Below are 27,270 nucleotides of genomic sequence, written 5' to 3'. Positions count from 1 at the left end.
CAGCTCTCTTTGCACTTGATACAATTTGGTTGTAGCTTTTGTACTGACAATAAATATTGTGACTCTGATTGTATGCAGGTGGTCTTCTGATCATCATCTTACTGATCATCAGTTAATCAACTGCATTTGATTAGCAGCTCCTTTTTTCTCAATTCCCATATGAGCAAAAAGCATGTACTTGGGTTTTCACATGCTGCTTTGGCTTAATTCATGTTAAATAAACAAGGACATGGTGGAATATGGATGTGTTTTTGTTCATCTGAGGTGATGAACAGACTTTGCATTATGTTCTGATATCTAAAACCTTAAAACTGAAAGCGAGCACACATTTTATTGTGTGTTATCTTTATTGTTTAACTTCAGGGCCAGTGTATTTCCGTCAAATAAACACATCATCATTCACTGCTGCTCAGTGCACACAGGGTCCCACTGCGACCCCTACAGGGATGAGACAATCATATTTGACCTTCAATAATAAATAAATATATAATGCAGTAAATCCAAAGAAAAAAGTTCTGTTCTGTGGAAAATAAACAGGAAGATGAGTTTGGGGGAAAGGAGGGAACGGAGATGTTTCCGTTTCATGTGAAATGTCCCTGAAGTTTTTATTTGCAAATAAATAAACATGTAAACAACAACTCTTCACTGGAAACAGCATCATATGTTTCAACAATAATGACACACGGACACAAATATCTCACACTCGGGAACAAAGCGCAGTGTTAGTGCATATCCAAAGTCCTCAAAAAGACGAAGTCAGAGGTGGAAGAATAATCAACAGTGTTTCAGTATAAGCTGTTTCACAGTTTGAAACCTTCCATAGATTTTCATTAAACTTATGAAAAGTGCATTTTTAACCCTCTCTCTCTATATATCTTTCCACTGCTTCACCTGAGCAACCTTCATTATCAAAAAAATATATTTTAAGCAATATATTTTTATATATATATATTTTTATAATATCTTTTAAGCAACTCTAGACCCAAGAAATCCCACGAAATAGCCACAAACAAGTCTTGCTATGATAATATCCTGTTTTTAAGCTAAGTTTGTTGTGTTTAACTTAAAATTTCACCTGCTGCAGTAATTAAAAAGATTTTCCAACTTTTGGTTGCCTGTGACGGACTTCATAAACTACAGTTTATCGTCTCGATTTTTTTCCATGAAAAATGTATAAGTTAATTTCGTAATTGATCGAGTTTAAATGGCCTGTATTTGTATAGGGAGCGCCTAAGTCACACATTGGTGATGGCAAGCTACACTGTAGCCACAGCCACCCTGGGGCGCACTGACAGAGGCGAGGCTGCCGGACACTGGTGCCACCGGGCCCTCTGACCACCACCATTAGGCGGTAGGTGAAGTGTCTTGCCCAAAGACACAACGACCGAGACTGTCCAAGCCAGGGCTCAAACCGGCAACCTTCCGATTACAAGGCGAACTCCTAACTCTTGAGCCACGATCGCCCCGGAATCTAGTTTACTTGTTGCCAAAATAGTTGTGGGTTCAAGACCCCTAGATGAGATGTTTGTAGAGCTGAACTAAACAGCGACTGAGTTTGAGCTTACAACAAAAATGCACCACGGGAAAGCAAAATGGTCCGCTTAATTTATATCGCAAAGAAAAAATAAATGCAGTCATGCCAGTTATCTTATTCTAATAATGTTCCTATGAAAATTATCAAATCAAAATCTAACTAATTGCCTCTCCCTAAGTCAAAATTGCTCAGAGTTGCTTCTTATGGTCTGCAGTCTCCTGCTGCATATAATTTAATTTAAGAAAAGGACTCAGTAACTTCTCCAAACACTTCACTAATGCCTGAAGAGGGCGCTGTTACTCTGCAAGAAATGGGGCTGCTTTTACTCTGCAACTTGTCCATGTTCTGGTTTTTATACCAAACACACGACAGGAAAATCAAAAGAAAGAAGCTGAATTTTACCTGATCTGACAGGTGATTCTTTACATGCAGTTTTAAATTCAAACTGAATTTGCTTCAAAATAACTGGTGAAATAAGTGCTCAGAGGAATGTGAAGAGTGGCAAGATTTGCTTCTAGAAGTACTTTACAGTTTGGCAAAAGCAACATTTGAACAGAATTATTCTTATCAATCTGATATGAATTTCTCAACAACTCCTGAAACTTCACAACCTCTCAGACTCTTGGGTAACCCTTGAACTCAAAACCCCAGAACTCTTCAGAAGCACCCATTAAAGTCCGTTGAGAAGGGTTTAGGAGTCCATTAAAACTCATGAACCATTCTCAACTCTTCACAGTCCTTCAGGTCCTTCTTGATAGCTTTTTGGTCCGTTTGTCCCTTTAGGGACTCTTAGTCCTAGAGAAAAGTTCAGTCATGTGGTTCCACCAGCTTTTCATCCATATTAGGAAAGAAGAGTCAGCGCTTTAGGGGAATGTCATCTATATTTCCACTGGAGTAGATAAAACAAAGTCTGACTCAAAGCTTTTATGAGGAACCTTGTTAGCAGCCTCACTTTGACAGCCTCCTCAGCTGGTGTTCCTCCGTTTCATGCTCGCCGATTTGATGGATCCTCCTCTGCTGGACAGCAGTGAGGAGTGGGCTTCCCTCAAGTTTTCCCTGAACGTCCTTGTAGAGTAGTAATACAGCAGCGGGTTGACCATGCTGTTCGACGCTGCCAGACACAGGGTCACCACCACCCCTCGCTGCAAGGCCAGCAAGATGTTGCAGTTCCAGCGGTTGCACACGGCGTGCAGGTGCAGCGAGCGGACCAGGTGATAGGGCAGAAAGCAGAGCAGGAAGGTCGCTGTCACCATGCTGACCAAATGCACCGAGCGCCTCCGGTTGCGAGTGCGATTCTTGCTGGCCAGGTTGGTTCCGCTGGGGCTCGAGTCGGTCGTTAGCTGTCGAATGATTTTGCTGTAGCAGATGATGATGGTGAGGAAAGGTATGAGGAAACCAAAAGTCACCGCCACGTAGTTTAACACCAGGATAATCGACCAGGACTTTGGGGTTTCTGGCTCAAAGCAGCGAGTTGCATTGTTCCTGAGAGAGAGCGAGACAAGCAAAGAAATTACATTTTATCCATCAGACCTACATAACTGTTTGATTAAATTAATTAAATAGATTCAGCTGTGTTTCTGTGACATTTTATTAAATTTTTAGAATATTAAATTTGGATTAGCTTGACATATGTTATGGTTTATGGAAGCACCATAACCTATACTTATTTTTGTTTTAACATTGGCATGAGTATTGAACATGTTTTCTTTGAGCATGTTGCAGGATGTCAGACTGTTTCCTAATAAAATCAAGGGGACAGGAGGAAAGGCATGAATAAAAACCCCACAGCCCAGCCGGCACCTTTTTGAACTTTATTTATTCAATCACTCTACGGCAGTGCAGTGTTATAAGCATTAGTGCATATCTATATTTTTTTTTATATATATTTCAGAATTACCAGATAAATCTAATGTGTTGAAATCCAACTGAACCACCTCACAAATGGTTAGAGAATTATAAACTGGCACAAAGATTTCCAACATAAGCCACCATCCGTTGAACCAGAAACATTCAACTGTTAACTTAAAAGTCCTTCACAGGCATGTATCAAACTGCTGGACTATGGTGTGAAACTGCATGCCTTAACATGCATTTCATCTCAGGAATGTAAAGCCTCCCTGCAGGGAAGCTTAACACTGAATAAATAAAGTATTACAACTGTGCTCATTAAAAATAATAAGCATATTGGTGTCGTGATGCTGTTTAATGTTAAACTGCTTAGACACTTATGTTAGCTTTTTAGAGCTGTGACACCATGTGTGCAGTGGCTGAAAAAAAAAAAAGCCATAGCTCAGGTGTCTATTTGAGGCTGACTCTAAAAGTAGGGGGGCTCCATAGACTCACCTGTTAAAATGGCAACTTTACAGCAGAAATAAACATGCTTACAGTCTCATATTAAAAAGTGTTTCTGTCTCAGTAGTGGAAACTATGTGTAGAGCAATGGAAGCTTGTCAATAGAAGATGCTAGGGCACCAACCCATAAAAATATTTAGAGGACGTAACATCCATCACACACAATTTATTCATTCCAGACTTACGACATTACAAATAAGTGCAGTTTGCATAAATAACATGTGTAGTTGTTAGTGGTCAAACTTCATTGGATTATGCATTAAGTTCATATATATCCTTCCATGGAAGCCAGCAAAATGGAAGCATGGAGTTGGTTTATGTGTCCTTGACCACTTGCCATAAATGATCTGCCTTGTTTAAGAATTTGATTGGACAATTCAGCATCATTCACACATTCACACATCGCCACAGCACAGGAACTCTTGTCCTGGAGAAGAACAAGGACTAACTCATTAGCTAGTTCTTGACTGAGGATGGCAACTTCAAGCGCTGAAACAGTAACAGTAAAATTTGATTTTGATTTCATTTTCACTTGTTTAAATAGTGCTATGACAAAAGGTTTCCAATATTGGGGAAATGGCCTGGCTGGCTGACAAGTGATGAGAACCAACAGTTAGTAAATATGCTAATTAAATTATTTAAGTGCTTTTTCTTCATACTTTTCTTCAATTATGTTTGAAAGGCAAATTTACTTTACAGATTAGAAATTTATGACAAACCACAATATTTTAAAGATAAGCAAGATTTTCAGTCAGTTTTGATCCATTGAAACATTAGACATGAACTGGTGAACAAAGGGGGACATTTATCTAAAGAGATGATTGTTTTATTTGGGCATCTTGCATCTTCTTCAGGTGGAAAAAGAAGTCACTCCATAACAAATGAAGCCAAAAAAAAACCAACGTTAACACTGCTGATTAGGCCTAAACATGCCAGACTCGGTTCTACCATCACCTCCCAGAGGAAACATTTCCCTGATGCTTTTATCATCTCCCCTCAACATCAGGACAGAGTTGTTAGTTTTCCTGTACACAGGAAGACATACATTTCCTGCTCCTCAGACCAATTTTACAAAGACCACTGTCAGGGAAAGTGGGCCGATTTAGTTCATTTCCAGTTATACACTTATATTTTAGGACTCTACTAAAGCAGTTTTATGTGATTAATGATCCAAAAAGAATCTGTATTTATTTATATTCATATGATAAAAAGAAGATGGAGTGAGGCTCTTTTGCTCTGAGACTCTGATGCTATCAGACAGCACAATGCAGGCAATTTAAGACACGTCTGTATTTTCAGCGCTTTTCAGATAGCAAAGCTTAGTCTGTCTATTCCACAGAGTCTATGAAAAGGCTGTGCAGAGGAGAGATAGTAACTAATGACAATGTTGTTTTTTTCAGTTGGAAAATATGTGAGGAAGGTTTGCTGTACTGTTGTTAATGCTAAACATTGCCTCCTTGTTTGTTTAAGTTCTTCCAGTAACCGTGACGATATCAGGTGAAATTTATCATGATAAGTATACACAAACTGATCGCAGGCGTGAAATCACTGTTAATTTAACTGGAAATCCAAACACAAGACACAATGCTGACTAATAAACCACACGGAAACCAGTTTAATGGTTTTAAGGCCTTGGGATGTGCTTAAATCTGCTCTCTTACTCATTTCACATGTGAGAGAGAACTGTAACAAATGAAAACACCTGGGGGGGTTTCATTTGTCAGGGAAAGGTTTTCAGACCTTGTACAACTTGTTCAACAGTGAGTTAATTTTGTCATTGACAAAACACGAGACAAAGCAGGAAGCACGGATCAGTCAGCAGCTAATTTGATTACGCTCCAACAAGGTTCATCCTGAGTTTGTGCGAAAGCATTACAGCCAAATCAAGGATAAAACCACATGGACGCAACTTTTTATATCTCTCCAAAACGTCCAGTGAATCCAATGAACCACGGCATGCAAAAAAGGGAAAACACCTTCAACTGGCTTTATCACAATAAACATTTTTCAGCCCTGAGCCCTTAATCTAAAACCTAAAAATCAAACCATTTCAGCTGTGTGGATCTACATATGTAAAATTAAAAAAAGTCATAATATCAAATCCAGGAATTTGAAATGAACCTTCACTAAATATTTTTTTAAAAATCCAATTAAAAAAAAAAGAATATAAAAAACAATTTATAGATATTATCATGAAATAAAGTATTCGTAAAAAAGAAAACAAACAAAACATGTTGCAGGATGTCTCACCTATGTACAACCCCATTGGACAGGAAGGGCACAGAGGATCCGCCCACAAACACCCAGACTCCCAGGCAGATCCATAAGGTTCGAGCAGGCGTAGCTAAAGAGCGGTGACGGAGCGGCTTAGCAACAGCCAACCAGCGCAGCACGCTCAGCAGAGTGAGGAAGAGGATGCTGATGGACGGAAGAGGGTTATTTTAATAAATGTCCGTCGTTTGTTTTAAGTGTGTGTGTGTGTGTTTGTCTACTGGTATATCTGGTGATGCGAGGTCTTACACATGGACATCTTCTGTTTGAGGACGTAACGTCCTGATAATGCAAATGCTTACTTCCAATACTTGCTTTTTGTTTGTTTGTTTGATGTCACTAAATGATTGTTTTTTACTTTTATTATACTTTATTACTTTCATATATACTCATATTCTGAACATAATGATTTCACACATATTTTAGGGGACTACAAATAAACTTAATTATGCTCCCTAAAGGGATGTGATGATCGGTGAATGTGCATTACCTGGTGTACAGGTTGACGTAGAAGCCAAAGACGCACAGTCGGCACACCCAGTCTGGGAAGAACCACTTCCCTTCATTAAAGTAATAAGCCAATCGCAGCGGGAGGGTCAGGGAGAAGCTGCCGTCTGATATGGCGAGGTTCATCATGATCACACAGGAGGCCGACCTCCTGAGGGGACAAGGATAAAGATGGATGATTTAAAGTCTCTTAAAGAAAAAAAAAAGTCATTTTTTGTTTTGTTTTTTGACATTTTCACCTCTCTGACATAAAAATCCAACTGAAATCTTTTAATTTTTGAAGCACTTACAGCTAAAGAGCAACCGAATGTGGATTTTAATAAGAGGTTCAGTTTTAGGCAATTAGGCTTGTGTTACCTCACAGCTTTGTAGGCCAGTAGATTAACAGAGAATATGAGAGGGGCTCTCTAAGGGGAAATGAGTAAATCAGCTGTCTGTCTGATGCATTATTTCCAATCTTGTCCATCCTGCTCTCTTCCAACGAAGATCTGAACATCTTCCGCTTTGCTACCTCCTTTCTGTCTGTCAGTGCCGCTGTCTCCAAACCAACCCTGACAGTAGGTCATTACCATCTCATGAACCTTCCCTTTGACTCTTGCTGCTGTCCTTCTGTCACATGTTACTGATATCTTTGTGTTTATTGTGACTTTGCAAGTTTCACACATTGCATAATGACCTTTATGTGGGCAGGCTTCATCACTCACATGTGTCAGGTGTCAGTCACAGGCACAGCAAGGCTGCATGGAGGTCACTGTTAACTACATAAAACTTTTATTGTGAACGCACCTGCACATAATTACAGAGCATGACGGTTATCCCAAGTTTGGATCTTATCATGAGATCAAGTTTGCATGGTGCATAAACAAGTTGGTAGCCATAATATTGCCCCTAATTTGTATGCAATTTGATAAGCAAATTAACCCCACGAGCACAAAATGAACAAAGAGTAAACAGACGTTTCACGGAGTCGTATGAGGTCGGCCTTCAGTACAGCATGCACGCTGACACGTGTCAGGGAAGCCCAATCACAGACTGTTAGATATTAATAATTCTTTAATTTATTAGAGATTAAGATCTTTTCTGTTGAAGTCAAAAGATCATGCTCTGAAGCTCTTCATCATCTTCCCTCTTATCTCAAAGCACAGAGGTGCTCTGAGCGGGGAATCTTTACACCATCTTGAGCTACACACAACTACATTGGCGTAACTTTGTGCTGAACATTTATACAGAGATCTTGACCCCCCGGGCAAGATCTCTGTATGAATAAATAAATCTGGGTAAATTCCCAGATGATTAAACATGCAACTATTTTGCTGGTAATACCTGAAATGAGTAAAGAAAATCAACAGCCTATTTATGCAAGATAATTCATAATCTTATTGGGGGGGGTTATATTGGTTGGGTCTGATTACTGGGGGGGTGGGGGTCATAACCCCCCTAACCCCCCTGGAAATTACGCCCTTGGACAACCACACAGGCAATTCTTGTCTGTTGTGTACCAGAAGAAATACGTATGGATGTGGGAGCAATAAATGTAATGCAAGGAAATGTAACAACACTGCAACTTTGTGTAGGAAAGGCTGGAGTAGAAAGACAGCACACATACACACAAAGACCCAAACACCTAATGTATAACATGAATGTGTTATTTATGTAAGAAATAATTCAAAAGAAAGAAATCAGAGTTTCAAATAATAAATAATTGGATACTTTTCTTTTGATAAACAATGAAAACAGGTCCAACAGACCTGAACGCCACACAAGGATTCAATAAAAGTCTATCAAGGTCCAACATGAGGTAACGCAGTGATGTTACCGATGAAGTATTGCAGCATTGCAACATATGGGCTTCGTTTGTTCATTTCATTCATTATTTTATTTTATGATGAAGTATTTATAGGAACTTATTGGTGTTTCTCTGTTACACTAGCATGCACAGCTCTGCTTTAGGAGTCGGTCATGCAGTGGCGGTGCAAGTTTCCCTGGGTGTTGCCTGGGTTTAATTGTTAACTGTCTACAAAATATATCAAGTGTGGATGAAGGCAACACTTCTTGCTCTCCGCCATCTGCTTTTTTGTTTTAAATCTAAATGATTAATTATTTTCAAATAAAGAAGGTGTCTCCACTTGCTACAGCTTGTGAGCAGGGCTGTAACAATACAATATGAAAATATGTAAATATCTGTCTTGCTTGGACCCTTTGTCGAGAGAGGGTCTGCATGAGAAATTGAGGGATGTGAAAAACAAGAAGGAGCACATGCAGCGAGTTGTTAGAGGAAGAGCAGCAGGTTGGTTACCTTACAGTAAACCTGATGCGAGCTAGAAAAACAAACTCATCATGTTTGCCCATAAAAAAATGGAAAAATGCCAGTTCCAGTATGACGTTGTTATTAAAGCCACCCGTTTGTTTTCTGCACTTGGAATTCTGATGTAATGAAACAGGAACTACAGGTTTAAGCTTACTTTATTACTGGTGTATCTTTGTTTTAAAAGCGAAAGTTGTTGTGTGAAATATTTCAGTACTCTGAAGTAGGAATAAACCTGTCGACAAAAAACGTGTTTTTCTTCAACGCACTGCTGAGCAGTACGAGACAAAGAACCACCCGCATACCATCAAGCCGTGAAAGTTCAGCGACATTCTTCCACATCCATAAAAAAAATGAAAGCCCATCAGTTAAACAGCAGCAGGAGTAAACAGAAAGTCCTCCACCAACATCGAGGAAAAATAACTTCATGCTCCTGAAATGAATCAGTAGATAAAAAGGACGTCTTTTTGGTTCACATTCTTGGGGTTTTTAGGCAATGGTTCACTGTATGACACAAAAGTGCTCCTCTGGGATTGGCTGGAACTGCAACCGTCTCCCGATGCCAATATCAGACCTCACTACTACTCTGCTCTGAATAAACACCAAATATTTTAATACTAAACAGTAAAATTCTCATGTTTTAAAATTTTAGCAGTTGATGAAAGTCACTGAAGGCCTCAAAGATAAACGTGCTTGAGTTTTCTGATGTTGCTGGGTGAAGAAAAGTTGAACTCAAGAGCAAAAGTGCAGATAAGAGAAATATTTACTTCTTTTAATGATAAACAGCAACAATAACCTCAGCGGATTACAGCCAATGCTTAGATCTCACAGTTACAGACACATGTTTGTGTGTTTTGAATATGAAGACTCGAGTTGGATGGATGTCAGTGAAGAAGACCCCTTTGAATCTTGTTTACCTCCTTTGAAACAACGCTTTGACGATGGCTGTAAGTCAAAGTGTCGCAGCCTGTGGGGATCTGTTGGGTTATTTTGAGTTTTCTGTGGGAACTTCTAAGTTTATATTTCATGTTTCTTCGAATTCTGTAATTATAGTAAACGTATTATGGTTGCACTTATCATTTCTAGTTTCTGTTTATGGTCCAGACTATTAGTCATTGCTACTTTTCTAACAAGAACTGGTTCTGCTACAGCGTGGTTTTCTTTAGTGTTAAGACTACCAGTTAGTGTAACCTCCTTAATGTGTTCTTGGATCTCATTGGAAGTCTTCATCTTTGTAATGATCCTCTTTATGTTGATTTTCTTTTTAAATTTTCTTAGAGGTATTTGTCTTTTGGGGCTTATTACTTTTACTTCTTTTGTTAATGTCTTAGTTTCAACTGTCAACTTGGTATTGTCACTGTCCCTGATTACTCATTCATCCATTTTCTTCCACTTGTCAGACTAAGGGTTGTGGTTGAGCTGGAGCCTATCCCAGCTGTCATAGTGCATCAGACCTGTTACAGCCTGGACAGGTTGTCACCTACTGCAGAGCTAAGACACAGAGACAGACAGCCATTCACATCCATAGCCAGTTTACAATACCCAGTTAAACTAACCCCATGCATGCAATTGGACTGGGGAAGATACCAGATAGAAAACGTGCCATCTCCACACAGAAAAGCCCCACACTAGATTCAAATCCTGGCCTTCTGCTTTGAGACGATGGTCCTATCCACCTCTCCACCTAGCTGTCCTTTCCCTGTTTACCTTCTGTGTCTATTAGAGCCTCAATTTGCATCTATTTTTTGTTGCGTCCTTGTTGCCCTCCCTAGTATGAGCTCCCCCTACATGTATGCTTTTTTTACTGCCTTCCAGATGGCCCGTATCACCATAGTAGTTTTATATAATGAGAACAAATTACAGTAATCTCAGAGTGCTCAGGAGATAGAGACATGCTTTTGTTTGCTAATTGCTTATTGTAATGGTAAACAATGAGAATAGGGGAAACTTAATGTGTGTTTGTGGGTTTCCATAGTAACAATTATGTAATATATATATGTATATTGATATGTCTATCTATCTATCTATCTATCTATATGAAATACAATAAAACATATATGAATAAAGTAAACAGAATATAAGTCACTGCATAGAGCCAAGAAAAAAGAGGTACATGTTTCTGTGTTTGCATGTCCTGACCTGCGGCTGCTCTGCCTGAAGAACACTGCCAGCGCCCCGATGTTGCAGATAAGCGCCACAGGGAACACGAGCAGATACGTGTATCTGTACGCGCTGTACTTGAAGGCATCATCTTTGTGGAAACATTGCAAGTGGGACTTCGTAGTGTTGTTGTTCGTGGCAACAGTCATGTTCATCAGTTGTGCTGGTGAAACACACAAAATATTTTCACAGGATCTATTTAGCTGATTTCTTGAGTCATGCAAATAATTAAAACTGAGACACATTTTATAGGGTGACTGGTCCCATTCAGAATTTCTAATTGATGGAGCAGAAGATGATTTTTTGTGTCAGAAATGTGAATGTTATGAACACTTTTGATTACAATCATCTGTAATCTCAATAGAATTTAATTTTTAACGCACCATTTAATACAAAATGAATCAGAGATGTTATACATACCATTAGTGTATTAAAATAACAGGGAAAAGCTCAGCATGGCTCGGGCCCAGTTAAGTGTCTTTAAAAGATTGTAGAACTGAATAAAGTGGTTCTTTTTTCTTTAGAAACGCTATTTAAATTAGTATTGTTGTCAAGTTTGATTGTAATGGACAGGATGTGGCTAAATACTGGAATACCCATTTTTAGCTAACCAAGCTAGTTTTAGCTGGTATGTAATATCTTATCGAAATAGGTTCAAATCCAGCTTCACAACACTAATATTGTTGTGGCAAAATGCTAATAATAAGGCTCCAAAACTTCAGAAGCCGGTGGCTTACGTACAGTCACCTTTTATGCAGGATAAATATTTAGTGGCTCTCTAAATGAACAGAAACAATATTTGGTTTGCTTTTAGTCAGCAGCCCTCAGAGCAAAAGCTTTGGTTAATAGAAACAATTAGTTAAATACTGTCCATGCTGGAGTTAGGAACACTTTGTTGATGGGGACATTATGCATTTCTTTCACCTTTAAGTTCCAGGTCATAGAAGAGGGACTTTTTAGTCTAATGTTTGCTTCTATTAAAATTCAGCTGAAAGGAAAATACTGCTTTATTTCCTCCTCGTGCAGCTGTTATCGCAGAGCTAAAGCACATGGGTGAACTTTAGGTCAGACTGCAGATGCCAATCAACTGAAGATAATTTTGTGATAAGAGCTGAGATGTCTGAATGAGCCTAAACAAAAAAGGCACAACCAGGAAACTGTTCACTCTTGTGCATCTAAGGCATACAAAACCAAAACAGCCAGCCTGTTTTAAATAAAGCTGCTTTTATTAATAGGTCCAGCAGGTGAGAAAAGCGCTGTTTGTTCCTGCACTCTATATTTGAATTCAGGCTGTCCAGCTGGATGCTTATCTCATGAAATGTAAATTGTTGAATGCAAAATGGACTTAAATAGCTTATGAAATCCACTGTTTGTGAGGAGGCGGCATAAACGATTATATTTTATCCTTTTAAATTTATCTCAAAGTTTGGCAGAGATCTGCTTATAATGGGGTGAATGTGTGACTTTGTATCCTTATAGAGCTGAAACACGTTATGGAGTTTATAATAAAACCTCTCTCATGAAAAGTAAAAAAGCTGAAGGTTTTCCAGAGCGTTTCCCTACAGGGTCTGCAGATAACAGCTACCCACGGCAGTATTGGCTGTCAACCCCCCCAAAACTCCCCAAACCCCCAAAAAGTCGGCATTAGGAGGCTGCAGCGGTGGGTGGCACCACAATATAACCTTTGCATTTTGCACTGCATTTACACCAGCCTTTTAAGGTGTGTCCACAAAAACAGAAACAAGCAGCACTTTAACGACCAGACTGTGCTCAATGACTACATTCAAGTAAATACCAATGGAAAAGAAGAATGTTGCAGACTAATATATGTTGAGGTGGAGAATAGCTGACTTACACATGCAGGGGTGACTGTGCAAGACAGCCTAAAATGCCCACTAAAAAATAACCCGTTAATCTCTTTTTAGGTTTGGACAAAACAGAATAGCTCTAGTTGGCTAAGACAGACCTGTGTCTTGGTGGATCAAACTTTAATATGCTTTTAGAGTAAAAGCCAGCAGCTTTGACAATATATATAAAAAGATGAACAACAACAGTTTGAGTTATGCTTTTTTTTAAAAATGAAAGTAGCAGATAGGGTTAGGGTTGTGTTAACATCTTTCTTTAACGACCTTGAGGAATTGACGGTAAAAAATGTCTTTCCTGAATTATCATTTATTAAAGCAAGCACTGAATGATTATTATCATGCACATGGATCTATTTTGTTCAGAAAACCACAGGCTGTAAAACAGTTAGCTGCAGTCAGTCTTTCCAAGAGAGGGTAACCCCCCTGTCAGTTCACACAGATATATATGAGAATGTGCATCCATCTAATCAGTTAAAACTGCTTGTTTTGCAGGTACTGAGCTAAGAGGTGGCCATGACCGTTATCAGGCGCCAGTTATCGTGTCTCCAGCTGCCCCCACAAATTCTTTTATACTGATATGTCTGCAGCTTTCTAAGTAATTATTCTATCAGTAAAAAACTAAAGATTTTATTAATCCCAAATAAAAATCAAACCCAACAGTTGCCCTTTAGCCACATGCTAAACACAGTTTCAGAAAGGTTGAGATGCTATACCTCAAAACTGATGCAGCGATCTCATATAAAGAAATTTCACTGATAGTTTCGGTGCTGAGAGGTTATGGTGAATGAAAATGAGTGGTTTTGTGTTTTGGGGCTGAAAATGGATGAGAGTCGATAGAAAGTCTTTAAAAAGATTAATATTTCCAATCAAGTGTTTTGATGTTAAAAACGAGAATGAATGAGAAGAAATTAAGACCAATGTAGAGACCTCAGGCGAAACGTTTGTAGATTTAAAAGCTCTGAAAGATCTGACACATTTATAATAAAGATTAAAAGCCAGCAATCCTTTCCAAAGCATGCGCATAGCATTGGTTTGAATAAAAAATCCCTCAGCTAAAGTAAGCGTTGGTGTTTCCCACTCACTCTGTTCTCTGTGAAATATCTATAATTTACATACACTTTAGTTTCCATTACTTCAGCATCATTTAGCACCTTAACAATGAAACAGTTTGTCCTCTGACTCTTTTCCTCTTCTCAGCATCAAACTCTGAACATTGTTAACTTTTGATCTTTCCATATATATTTATTCCACTGAATCACAAATACTGGAGCACCGCTCGGCCTGGCTGCTGCGACCTTTGACTCTTTGGAAAATAGTTTACTGCATTTGGCCCACAGTGACTGGCTACAGATAGAAGGTCCCACAGCTGCTTTCATTTGCACTCTGCTAAAAAACAAAAACAACAACAACAAAAAACAACAGTAAAATTATCTCTGCTACTAAAGCTCTGCAACTGCTCCCACTCGTGACATACAGACAGATGATTTTGTTGTGTGGTCATTCTGTATCTGATGATAATCTCAACAGAGGAAACATTAGGGCTAAAGGCGTAGCTCCTTCTGTGTATGATAAGGATTGCTCTGGTCATTATGACACAGCAGCACATGCACCAAATATACACAATAAGCCACACTATGATCAAACTATCTGAGAAAAATAAGAGTAGTTGTCAAACAGCTAACTGATCATCTGCAGAGGAATGGCTTATTTGAAGAGTTTCAGTCAGGTTTCAGAGCTCAGCACAGCACAGAAACAGCTTTAGTGAAGGTTACAAATGATCTTCTTATGGCCTCTGACAGTGGACTCATCTCTGTGCTTGTCCTGCCAGACCTTAGTGCTGCGTTTGATACTGTTGATCATAATATCCTATTAGAGCGATTAGAACATGCTGTAGGTATTACAGGTACTGTACTGCAGTGGTTTGTATCATATCTATCTAATAGACTCCAATTTGTACATGTAAATGGAGAGTCCTCTTCACACACTAAGGTCAATTATGGTGTTCCACAGGGTTCAGTACTAGGACCAGTTCTGTTTACATTATACATGCTTCCCTTAGGCAGCATCATTAGAAGACATAGCATAAATTTTCACTGCTATGCAGATGACACGCAGCTCTATCTATCCATGAAGCCAGGTAACACACACCAATTAGTTAAACTGCAGGAATGTCTTAAAGACATAAAGACCTGGATGGCCGCTAACTTTCTGTTAGCATAAATCTTTGCACAGATTATGTTTATATGTTGATTATTGAATTCCTTGATTAAAGTGTGAACTAAAGCATATTTTAAATATTAATGTACTAATAATGTAATATTATATGCTAAAAAAAATTTAGCTGAAGAAAAAATCTACTTTTTCTGTGTTCTAACTTCAGTAACAAAGTAAAATTTTATCTCATCTTAATATTTGCATCTCTGATGAAATTTCACAAGTGTTAGCTTTATTTTTTATAATGCAGGAACTCCAGCAACACTTAAGGGAAGATGAACAACTACAAATACAAGTTAATTTTAAGCAATTTTCTACAGTGTTTTACTATGACCCTGATGAAGGCCACAAGCCGAAACGCGTTGGTCAATTATTAAAGTTGTTCATCTTCCCTTCAGTGTTGCTGGAGTTCCAGCATTATGAATTCTTTCATCCTCCCCATCCAACTTGGAAGTAGGTGAAGTTGTGCCAGAAGTTTCTGCTGAGCTTTATTTTTATGCCAAGACTGTTTGGCATGAAAATATTGTTATTGTAGAGAAATACTCTATTCATTTTGTGCATGTCATTTTCAAGCAGGAAGCTCCGCAAGCCATTTGGGGCTTAACTGGTTTTAAACAGATATGGATGACTGCTTTCTTGTGTCTCTAAAATTAGAAACATCCTGTCTCAGATGCCTTGATGCATGCTCAATCATACAGGTAAAGAGATTTTGTTCATCTGGATGTAGGTTTTTCAGTGGGAGAAATGCTTTGCCTCATCCAAGTTATTTCTCCAGTCCCAGCTGACTGCACGTCTCTCCAACCTTATAAAGAGTACATTTTTATATAATTTATATATAATGACACTAGCACCACTGACACACTTTTTGGGAATATATCTCAGAGTGACGCTGAAAACTAGTTCATGCATTTATTACTTCCAGGCTGGACTACTGTAATTCTTTATTATCAGGATGTCCTAAAAACTCGCTGAAAAGCCTTCAGCTAATCCAAAATGCTGCAGCAAGAGTCCTGACAGGGACTAGAAAGAGAGAGCATATTTCTCCTGTTTTGGCTTCCCTTCATTGGCTTCCTGTTAAATCCAGAATTGAATTCAAAATCCTGCTCCTCACATACAAGGTCTTAAATAATCAGGCCCCATCTTATCTTAATGACCTTGTAGTACCATATCACCCTATTAGAGCACTTCGCTCACCCACTGTGGGACTTTGTATGATACAATCAGTGTTTCTTTTTCACTCACTGTGTATTTATACCTGTCTACATGTAATTATTACTTATAATTAATCTCCAGCTCTTTTCCACAGCATGTCTTTTATCCTGTCTTCCTCCCCTCTCCCCCAAATGGTCGCAGCCGATGGCCGTTCCTCCTGAGCCTGGTTCTACTGGAGGCTTCTTCCTCCAAAGGCGTTTTTCCTTTCCACTGTCAACACAGTGCTTGCTAATAGGGGCTCATAACTGTTGTTGTGATTTGGTGCAGTGGCACCCATTTATTGTTTCTGGACTCTTTAGCTTAGCATTTTGACCTCGCTCCTCTGGTGATACTCTCCTTAACAATTTAATGGTGTTAAAACTACAATGTCCAGAAAATGGACTACGAAATGTTCATCATACTTCACCCCAGCTGTTTTAATTGGGTTATATAAATGAGTAAAACCAATGAAAATGATCAGTTCATTATAAAGGCTGGAGTTTTAGAAACAAAGAAACAAATAACCTATGAAATAATTCATTTTTTGTTGCTCTTTGTTTGAGGTTTTTTGACTGATGAAAAATTCTTACCATCCATCACTTATCCCAGCTTACCTGAAGTAAACATGAATCAACTTTAATTCTTTTTTTCATTCATTCACTCATTTTTCATTTCATCTACATTCTTCATGATTTTCAGGTGTTGTCAAAAATTCTAGATTGATCTGCAGGTTACGGCACAAAGTCAGACATAAACTTATTATTAATATACACACAATCATTTAAAAAAAATGGTGCATAGCTATGAATCATAGGATGCAGTTGCCTCCTGTTCCGTCAAAAAGGATGAAGCAGTTTCCTCTGCTGAAGGACGACATAAGCACAGAAGCACCTTTCTGTGGTATTGGGACAATTCAAACAGGTCTCATTATGGCTGCCACCCAACTAATAACAGGCCACTTGTCTTAGCTGGGAAACTTCCCAAGCAACACTGAATATTCGACCGCACCCACAGGTTCCCATACACCCAGACTTGTTTTCACAACCAGGTTGGAGAGCAGTGGAGTAAATATTTTCATTACAACCTGTTTAATAATGAAGACGTTTTTAGGCAAACATGTTTTATTGCGTCTTGTTTAGTTATATTTTTATAGTGTGTTTTTATCCTTTTTAGCAAACCTTATTTAATAATTAAAAAGGCAGTGATTTGTGATTAAAAGCAGGGCTCTGTGATCCTGCCATGTTATGATTTTATTGTCTCCTGGCTGCTTTCAACCTGTTGAGTTTCTCACTGTCGTCACTTTGAGTTTGCAGTCACCTAAAACCTCGATGTAGTATTTCATGTGGTCATTTTGTGCCTCCTTCAGGTTATTTAGCATCTCCCTGAAGTCATTTGGCTCTTCTGCTTGCTTTGTTATCATTTACATCATTCTGTGTGTAGGTGCTGAGTTAATTTTTTAGATTATAAAGGGCTTTTTTAAACCTTGTCCACCTTTACGACCCCTCTAATGGATCCAGGATGCAACTTTTTCAATGTTATGAAAGAGCCCATCTGGAAGCACTCTATGCTTGATGTTGCTTTATTTCCTGTTTATTCTCTGTTGCATCAAGTTTCACATAGCTGCACCTGAGGATTTCAGATCAGGTTCACCTACTTCAGCATCACTGACTCATTGTTCAAAAGCTTAAGCTCTGTTTAACCGTAATGACAGGGGGAAAGGAGGTTTTCAAATCACAGAGACTTACTACATTTCAAAGGTTTCTTCTTATAGAAAAGCTTTTTTCACAGTTATTTTCCTTCTTCTTCTTTTTTTTTACATCTTAAAGCTCCAGTTTACATTTTTCTGTCATTTCTTTAATGTCTTAAAAACATAAAATACAAACTTAGGCCACAGAGATGACACAGCTTTCCACCTGATCCAGTTTAAATTAAAGGCAGACGTTTAAAGACAGCAGCTGATGTGTCAGTAAACAGAACAGAGAGCTGTCAGTTTCTAACGCTACCGAAGTCCATGTAAGGCTGTGGAGGAGAGCACAATCTGAGCCTGTTAGGTAAAGAGTTTTTTTTAACCCTTCACTGCTTCCAGCTTTTTATTTTCTCCATTAATTAACTGAACATTTTCACTCACCACTCATCTCGTCACAGGCTCGTCGCTCCGCCGCTCATCCGTTTACCCGTCTGTCCTGTAGTGTGTGTTCACAGCTGCACTGTACCGCTCTCCAAGTCACTGAGTTTGTGGGTGTGTCATGTGCGGTTTTAGTTGGAAGTAGGCTTTACACACACACACACACACACACACGCTTTTACAGTCTGGGCAAAGAGCCAACACACAGTCAACGGGTCCTCTTATTTTTTTGACTTCTTACGAATCTGCAGACAAATATAGACTCACTTACATTTAAAGCTCCTTCCTCTTTACAGCTCCCCACCTGAGTAGGTCTGCATACCAGTTTTAAACTGAAATCCAATTCTAAAAGTGGAAATGCATTTTAGTTAGGGGAAAGCACCAAACTGTTTACATGACCGAGTGAAGGATTAACCAGAAATCCACTCTGAAAATTACCTGTAACTGAAGGCATCTTAGAGAAAAACGTCACACAACTCAGTCATCCTCACCTCCACATCCACAGTGTGATATTTCGCCCGAAAACAAAAAACCCAACACCTGAATGAATACCAAATATATGTAAATTGGTAGAAAAAAATTATTTCTTCTAATTTGGTTAAAAAAAATACAGAATTTTCTGTATTTCATGAGTTACACTTTACAAAATGAAACGTCCCTTTGATTGTAATAATGTATCTTCCTCTTTCTTCTGTATTTTGAGTCCAACTAATTTGCCAAACAGCAAAATTATAGATGTGTTTGACTAACAGTAGCGATGTCATTCAAAGACGATTCCTATGAGGCCCGTGGACTCTCTCTCTTCTTCTTGACCGTGAGAAATGACTACCACATGCGAGGAAGTGTGTAAGTTACCCACTGCCGATTGGCATGCTGCATAACATGTAAATCAAAACATATAAAAACATTTTTGTCATGGTCCTCTGACTCAGTAATTTGAATTTTGTTTTGACTTTTTGATTAAGGTGATGATTTATGTTCAGTCTCTATTTTTTAGTATAAAGTATAATACTTTTTCTTTGTGCTTCTGAGTTTATCTTTGCTTCTATCCCTTGGTTCCTCATGATGTTAATGTCTGTCTGCATTCCCTGTCCTGTCTTAGATTAGGGTTATGTTTGTATTCCCTTGTATTCTAAAAAAAAGTTGGGATGAGTGCTTACAAAGTGATGGAAAAGTAAGTGAGAAAAAGAAAACGGACAGGAGAACGTTTTGTCTAATTACAGAGATGCCTCAAAGTCTCGAACCTCCCCTCATGTTTTAAATATTACATTGGGAAAATAGAAAAAAACAGTGCATTGACTCATTGAAATGTGGAAATACAGCTTGTAAGGCAAAACGAGAGTTTGTACAGTTATAAGAAGCTACGATGTCAGTGTTTTATTCTTCAACATACCCTGGAATCTCTTTGGAAGCTTTCTTGCAAATTTCCTTCTTGCCTTTATTCTGAGCAATAGCGTTGTTTGTTTGTTTTTTACATTGGCTGCTTTTTGATTCATTTCCTGTCCGGTCCTTAAATCCTAGAATCCAGTCCCATGAATCATTAAAGCATAAAAACAGCTCCGAACACAAGCGATGAACCAGTGCTGAGGAGTGTCTGAAAGTCATGTTATAAGGAAGTAGGCAAAAATCCAGCAAACAGCTGACACAGGACCTGACTGTATACTGAAGCCTCATCAGAAATGGTCTCAGTAGAAAAATGTCTGTCAAGAAGTTGTCAAGGAAAAGGCTGAGGCATGCCAAACTACACAAGTAAAACATGGTAGAGGCCCGTCATGGTTTGCATGGTTGCATTTTAGCCAGAGGGGTTGGAGGCCGTGTTAAAATGGATAGAATTATAAATGAATAAACATGAGGTCGTTGTTTGAGCCACCATGTAATACCATCTGCAAAGAAACAGCTTTATTTTTCAGCATGACCATGAACCTAAACATACAATGCAATAAAATACCTGGACACTAATAGTCATGGACTGGCCTCCCCAGAACCCGGACCTCAGCTTTATTGAAGCAGTGTGGGATCATCTTCACAGAGAACAGAACAAGAAGCAAAAACAAACTAAACTATCAAAACAACGATTCCTAAAGACGATTTAAAGAAATTACAAGAGATCTGATTAAGAGAGTTCAGGCTGTGCTGTAAAACAAAGGTGGGCACACCAAATATGGACTCGTAACCTGACTCTGGTTTTGCCTTTTATGCTGTATTTTCATTAATGTTTAGACACGTTTCCGTCACTGCTTTTATTTCTCATTTTCCACAAAATATAAAGACATGAGGCGTGGCTCAGGACTCACACTATTCATAACTTTTCCAAACTATCATCAAGCACTTGAATGTTTGGCTGTAATCTTATCTTTTTACCTTCCTGTCATTGGTCCCATTGATGAGCACTGGGAGTTAACGGACACCGGTAGCACTCCTTTTATTCTCCTTTTATTTCAATTAACATACTTTTGATTCTTGATTGCAAACCTCAAACCTCTCCGGTCTCACAAAAACTTTATCAAAGAGGAAAAGCTCTCATACAGATTTTTTTTTTCCTGCGATAAGCATGTTTGTTCTGGTGTTTTCATCAGGGGCCAAACAGGAAGCTGCAGCGACGCTCTCTACATGTTCAGATAAGTCAGACAGTCTGACCTCTGTGGCAAATTACGAAACCTGACCTACATTTAAAACAAGGCAGTTCTCAGACTGACAGTCGACCAAAGGAAGCAGATCCACAATCAAACCATGGTCCTCGCCCCTTCTCTGCATGGATCACAGCTACAGGTTGTTTTACGATCTGTGACAAAATTATAAAAAATTATATTCAATCTGGGAATTAACATACTATAACTTAAGTGTGGCCTGCAAAATGACTCAGAGCAATAAAATGTGTCCATCCTTCCAGCCTGGTCAGGAAGATAAACATCCCAAAACAATGAACAGTCCCGGAGCTGAAGGACAAAAGCAATACACAGAATTATAAATGTGTCAAATGTTAAAAAATAGTCAGAATTTACATGCTTACTTAAGACCCTTCCTTAATAGAAACCACACCTAAACTAAGGCTAGGTCCACACTAGCCCGGAGAGATCTGAAAACAGCGTTTCCGTCTGAAAATGCTCGACATCCACACTATTGTTTTCATTCAATTCAAGTTGTGCATCCACACAGAAATGGCCGAAAATGCTTACGCTCCAGTACTGCGCAAGTGTGAAATGCAAGAAGATTCGGCCTACCTCAGCTGCCTCGGCTCTTTGAAACGTCGCGGCAAAATGTTGAGGAAAAGCAGTTTTTTAAATGGACTAACAATGAGGTGGAGTTGTTGCTGCGAGTAACACAAAAGTACAAAGTGGCAAAAGCGAGTGAGAATTAGAGAATTTGAAGAAAAGCTATCTGAAGCATGTACAAACTGATAGGGCTGTCAAAATTGAGAGCAAACAAAACAACTGCTCTATGATGCCCTCCGCTATCTTAGTTTAATAGGTCACTTGACTGCATCACATGACTAAAATGTGTCATCGTTTTCAACAAGTCTCCATTTCAGCTGTCCACACTGCGACGTGAAAGCACCGTTTTCAAATGTATGCGTTTTCAAGAGCCAAAACAGAGAGAAAACGGTGTTTTCAAACGAAAACGCATTAGTGTGGCTACAGCCTAAGTCCTTGTTCTTATTTCTCTGCCTCACACACCTGATTTCATCTGAGCTCATCCTTTCACAGATCAAACAGGATCAGTTGGAGGTCAGAGGTCAACCACAGCAGTCTGTCATGCTTCACTGTTGGTCCTAAACCCACTTGGGGAGGTTTAATGTGACGTTTTTCTGTCTCTGTAGGGCTCTGAACTGTGAGGAGAGTTCAGCATATCCACAGGATCTTTCTGTTATCTGGATTCACACTAACATCATCAGTCAGGAGAAAAACAATCGCACGAACCTGATTAGCAACTCGCTAAGTTAATCCTGGATTTTCCCTGGTGATGGCAACATCTGACCAACCACAGCCATGGATCAGTGTACAGACAGCAGAGTGGCTGATGTTACAAAGGAAGATAAAACTACAATATCAGAAAAATATGAAGAGGCAATGAAGACTGAAAGTAAAACCCCTGCTGTAGACAGATCAGCTGTGAGTGCTTTAAATGTTTTGGCCAGTAAGACGGGAGAAGAGCTGCTATATCAATAAAGTTTAACCTGTTTGAAGCCTGGAATGAAAGCTGTGTAAGTTAACGGGCTCATCAATATCACATCTTAGATTAGATTAGATTAGTTGAAACTTTATTAATCCCTCTGGTGGGTTCCTCCAGGAAATTCAGTTTCCAGAAGCACAGCACCGACAGAAGTTGCATGTTACAGATACAATAAAGAAAAATATTGCAAACATTGCACAGTGAAAAAAGCACTACAGCTCAGTTGTTCCTGCCCTCCTTTGTCCTCCTGTTTCCCCTCCCTTTCTCCTCCAGCGAGGAGTTAAACAGTTTGATGGCGTGTGGGACGAAGGAGTTTTTATGTCTGTTGGTTTTTGACTTTGGGAGAAGAAACCTGTCGCTGAATAAGCTCCTCTGATTGTTTACGACCGTGTGCAGAGGATGCCCAGCATTGTCCATCCGCATTAAAACACGGTAAAATCTGATGTATTATAATTGTGTAACTCATAAAATTAATGTTTAGATTTTCAATTAAACGTTTACCTAAATTAATTCAAACATTACCTTAGTCTATCTGCAAATTTAATATAAAATGCCCGAGTACAAATAGGTGTCCTCATTTTTTCTTCATCTTTGTATTATTGTAGAGTCTTTACCTTATAAAGTGCCTCATGGTGACTGTTGCTGTGATTTGGTTCTCCATTAATTAAACTGACTCAGATTGAGCTAATTTATATATTAATGCTTAGAGAAGGCAAACTGTTGATGGGATGGTCCAATGAAAACTCTGTATAGATATAAACATCTGTCTGTGTTTATAGACAATAGTCATCAGTTACATTCAGCAAAGTGTTCACAGTCTCCTCAGGATGAGACACAACCTCACATTATTAGAGACTGACCTCATGAAATGCATTCATTAAAATATTTCACAAACCCTGTTAAGAAGCAAAGACTTTCTAGTCAAACCTTTTAATTTGAAATCCATAGAGGAAGTTTGCAGTTATATGCTTCACTGTGTAATGGCACTTTTTTCTTCATCAGGATCATCATCAGTGTTACTTTACATTTTCGTTGACCTTTTTAGCTGCTTCATAAAAAAGGCAATAAAATAGGCAATAAAAATAAAGTGAAATAAAATTCAAAATGACTGAACTGTGATGCTGAAACCAGCATGAGCAACCTTTAAGGTGGAATATTGAGTTAACATTAACTTTGCTGGTGTCGTGTTGATCAGCAGAGCACAGACTGTAAGCAGAAAGTAGTTTTTACTCCTGACTGTGATTATTAAATATCATCACTGTAGTCTGCTTCACTTTATATTACAAGTATTACATTCCGATCAGGAAGTCCACTGAACCCCACAGTCACAGACTCCACAGACTGTATCACAATTGTTCTGAAAATATATTTGAATAAAAGTAGTGTTTAACCCCAGTAGATTAAAAGAGACATTTTATTAGGAACAGCACGTGCTTATGATCTGCTTGTACATGTTAGTACTTAAAGTCCAACATCACCCTCTAGTGGCCATAGATGGTGTTAATGTAAAATGTGAATCGTAGTGTTCCATTTTTCTGACTTTTCTTTTTGAACCAATGATGTCTGAGGCCTGCAACAGACATACGATGTAATGAGATTACTTGAAAACAGCAGTTACTTTTAATGATTATAGCTTATTGTGTGTGTTCATGTTTTCCTGGTTTCACATGTTTGTACAGCAGGATTCAATATCAAAGTATAAACAATGTAGAAATCTCAACTAGTTTTATGAAAATAAGGTATTACAGTTTGTTTATAGTTATGTTTTTTAAATAACAAAAAAAGTCAGTTACCCACCACTGTGTTTGAACCAATAGAAAGCTGGTGCTCAGAGGAAGAGGGCGGGCTTTACTTGGTGTCAGTGAGAGAAATGAAAAAAAAGCATTGTCCAATCTTCAAGCTTCATAAGATATTAAGCTTTCTTTTTTGATTAACTGCATTTTAGTCCCAATCATTGAGTTCTCTTTGCACTGTGGATGTGGAAATTATTTCTTTCACTATTACAAATACCTGTCCCACTGTTTTGTTTTTTGTTTTTTTTTTGGTTTGTTTTTCTTGGTGAGTCAGATCAATCCAGTTGCCTGGCCCAGGTACAGCTGCTCTTTATCTTTATGTTTGGACAAAGCTAGGCTAGCTGCTCATTTACTTTCTAGCCATCATAAGATAAGCTAACCAACTACGTCATGACTAGGGACAGGTATCGTTTAGGTTTTATCCGATACCAGTACCAAACCGGTACTTTTGAAACGGTGCCGGTGCTTAAACGGTGCTCGAACTGGTGCTTAACGAATGGAGAACACAAAATTGGTCCAAAAACCTCTCATGTTCAGCTGTTTTTTTTGTAAAAAGATAACAATGTTAGCCTTTTCTGCAGCTACAGGGCATATATGGTATCACTGTTGGCTGGAAGCAGTGCTTAAACAATGGAAAAAACACAAACTTTGTCCAAAAACCTCTCATGTTTAACTGTTTTCCACTTTTTCTTTGGTCATTTTAGCCTTTTTGGCCAGGGTGAAGGGAGTATCTGCCATCAAACAAGAAGACAGCCGCATGTAACTATGATGGTGTTTGCTAGTTCACCTTACATGCATTAATGTAATAACGTGGTTAGCGTACTCAACGTTAATTACACACGAACAACATGAAGCTACTCACGCAGAGAAGAACGGCTGCTGCTGCCATCATCATCCGTCATCATTTCTGCTACATTGGCAGGGCTAGGAGCCAGGACTCTCCTCTTCGGGTTCTTGGGGGATGTTGCTAACCCGGAGTCGATGTGCTTGGTGTGAGGTCTTGCAGCAAGCTATAAAATACGGTGCATTTCTCAGTGTCAGGTTTATATTGTTGATTGTCATTTATGCTTAGAAATATCTACTCATATATGCTTAGAGTTTTATAATCAATGTCATGTCGGTAGAGGTTTGTTCCTTAGGAGTCTGCAAAGACTTTGTGTGCATTCCAGAGTGTTCTGGCATACACACCCACATCCTGGGAGCATGGGAGAGGTCGTACCTTCTCTTATTGTTTTGTGGTAGGATAAACGTATCTATGTCTGTTTTAGTCTAAGTGCCTTTTGTTTAGATGAACTGCTGGACTTCCAGACCAGCAGGTTTAGGGAAGTCGTTTATGGGGTCACATTCTGCTATACTTGGAAAGGTAAAATGATTGGCTCGAATCTGAAGTGTATGACATCTCAGGAAAAAAAAAGCACGAAAATAAAGCACCGAAATGTGTGCTGCTTTTAGGTCTGGTTACTACCGTTTATGTCATAATCAGTGTTCCCTCTAAGCTGCGCACGTGCGCAATTGTGCACTGCTGGCACGGTCTCTGCGCAAAGAAAAGCTGAGTTGCGCACAAAAAAAAAAAAATCTAACCTGAATTGAAATTAAAATAAAAACTTTAACAATTCTGTTTTGCAGTGTTAGTCAGTGAGTGACTGGCTGCTCCCGTATGGGATTAGAACGATGCCACCTTATCCCATAGTCCAGCCAATAATGCGATTCACATTCGTATATACGCAGCTAATCAGCGTCGTTGACGGGCTATGACAGCGTCCTTATGTGCCGTCACCGGTGTTTTAGCTAGCAAAGCGGCGTGGCTGATGTGGAGTGAAGCCACATTAACGTGTACAACCATTGGAGATGTGAGCAGGACAGACGGAACAATTGACGGAAAAAGTGTGGACTTTATACCAGTTTTTAAATTGCGTTGATAGGCCACGTAAAACCAGAGTTATGATAAAAATATCTGCAATGTTTGGTTTTCTTCCTGAATACCGTCGTTGTTTATATTTACTGCAGGAAGAAACGGTAAAAACGGCGTTTTATAAGGAAAACGCTCGAAAGCCTGTGAGCAAAAACAAAACCAACCCCCACCCTTTCCTATTGGTCGAAAAAAGTACCATGTCGACCAATCAAAAATGATATGGCAACGTGGCATCTAGTTGTTAAGAAACGGGGGGAAGTTTTAGGAGTGACGGCGGTGTTTTGAGATGTGAGAGATTTGAGACGTTTAGCGCAAATCTTGTGTAGTTAGTGTGTAGTTAGTGTGTAGTTAGTGTGTAGTGTAGTCAATAGTTTTGTTGTGTGTGTCAGAACAATGAGGCGGCTGATGAATGTTGGCTGTTGTTCTCCTTTATCTCATAGGGGACAGAAATTATTTTTTGGAGTAGCACAAATAATTTGTGTGGCATCAGATTTGATGCAGAACAGCTGATTGTTCTGTAAATAGTTTGAAATGTTTAGTTAAAAACGCCTTGGCTGCATTTAAAAAAATAGCTGCAAAAAACTTTGTTGTTTGCCAAACTGAGTTACTTTTTTGAAGAAGTAACTATATAATTAATTGCCCAACATTGGTCATTATATACTGTATTTGGCAGACAGAGTTACAGGACTCTCTCCCAGACCACAGACTCATAATACAAGTCAGAGCTTTTTTAAAAAAAGAAAGTTGTGTTTTTAAAATTGGAGTTCAAGTTATTTTTATTTCCAGTAGTGTTAACATACTACACAGGTCATGAACAAGATTCTTTTACATTTTCATTGTAAATGGGCTAAAGCAGTTAATTAAAAGTAGT

At 38.8% G+C, this 27,270-nt stretch overlaps 1 protein-coding gene across 1 annotated transcript; it reads right to left on the bottom strand.

Annotated features, from left to right (window-relative positions):
• Positions 1-324: 324 nt before the first annotated feature.
• Positions 325-18,643, bottom strand: cysltr3 (cysteinyl leukotriene receptor 3). The gene is made up of 5 exons (XM_031754791.2): positions 18,528-18,643; positions 11,109-11,292; positions 6,648-6,815; positions 6,137-6,304; positions 325-3,016 (listed from the first exon to the last, which is right to left on the bottom strand). The coding sequence occupies exons 1-5, from the start codon at positions 18,532-18,534 to the stop codon at positions 2,500-2,502; spliced, it is 1,044 nt and encodes a 347-aa protein (XP_031610651.1). The 5' UTR covers positions 18,535-18,643; the 3' UTR covers positions 325-2,499.
• Between the last annotated feature and the right edge of the window lie 8,627 nt (positions 18,644-27,270).

Source organism: Oreochromis aureus, linkage group 3 (assembly GCF_013358895.1).
Source record: "Oreochromis aureus strain Israel breed Guangdong linkage group 3, ZZ_aureus, whole genome shotgun sequence".
NCBI lineage: Eukaryota > Metazoa > Chordata > Actinopteri > Cichliformes > Cichlidae > Oreochromis > Oreochromis aureus.
Note: the sequence above shows the minus strand (reverse complement) of the source record. Positions and strands in the feature narration are given on the sequence as shown.

Coding starts and splice junctions, on each gene's coding strand:
- cysltr3 (XM_031754791.2), bottom strand. Junction 6,816..11,108: donor TTCAGGCAGAGCAGCCGCAG/GTCAGGACATGC, acceptor TTGTCCCCTCAG/GAGGTCGGCCTCCTGTGTGA. Junction 6,305..6,647: donor TACGTCAACCTGTACACCAG/GTAATGCACATT, acceptor TCCGTCCATCAG/CATCCTCTTCCTCACTCTGC.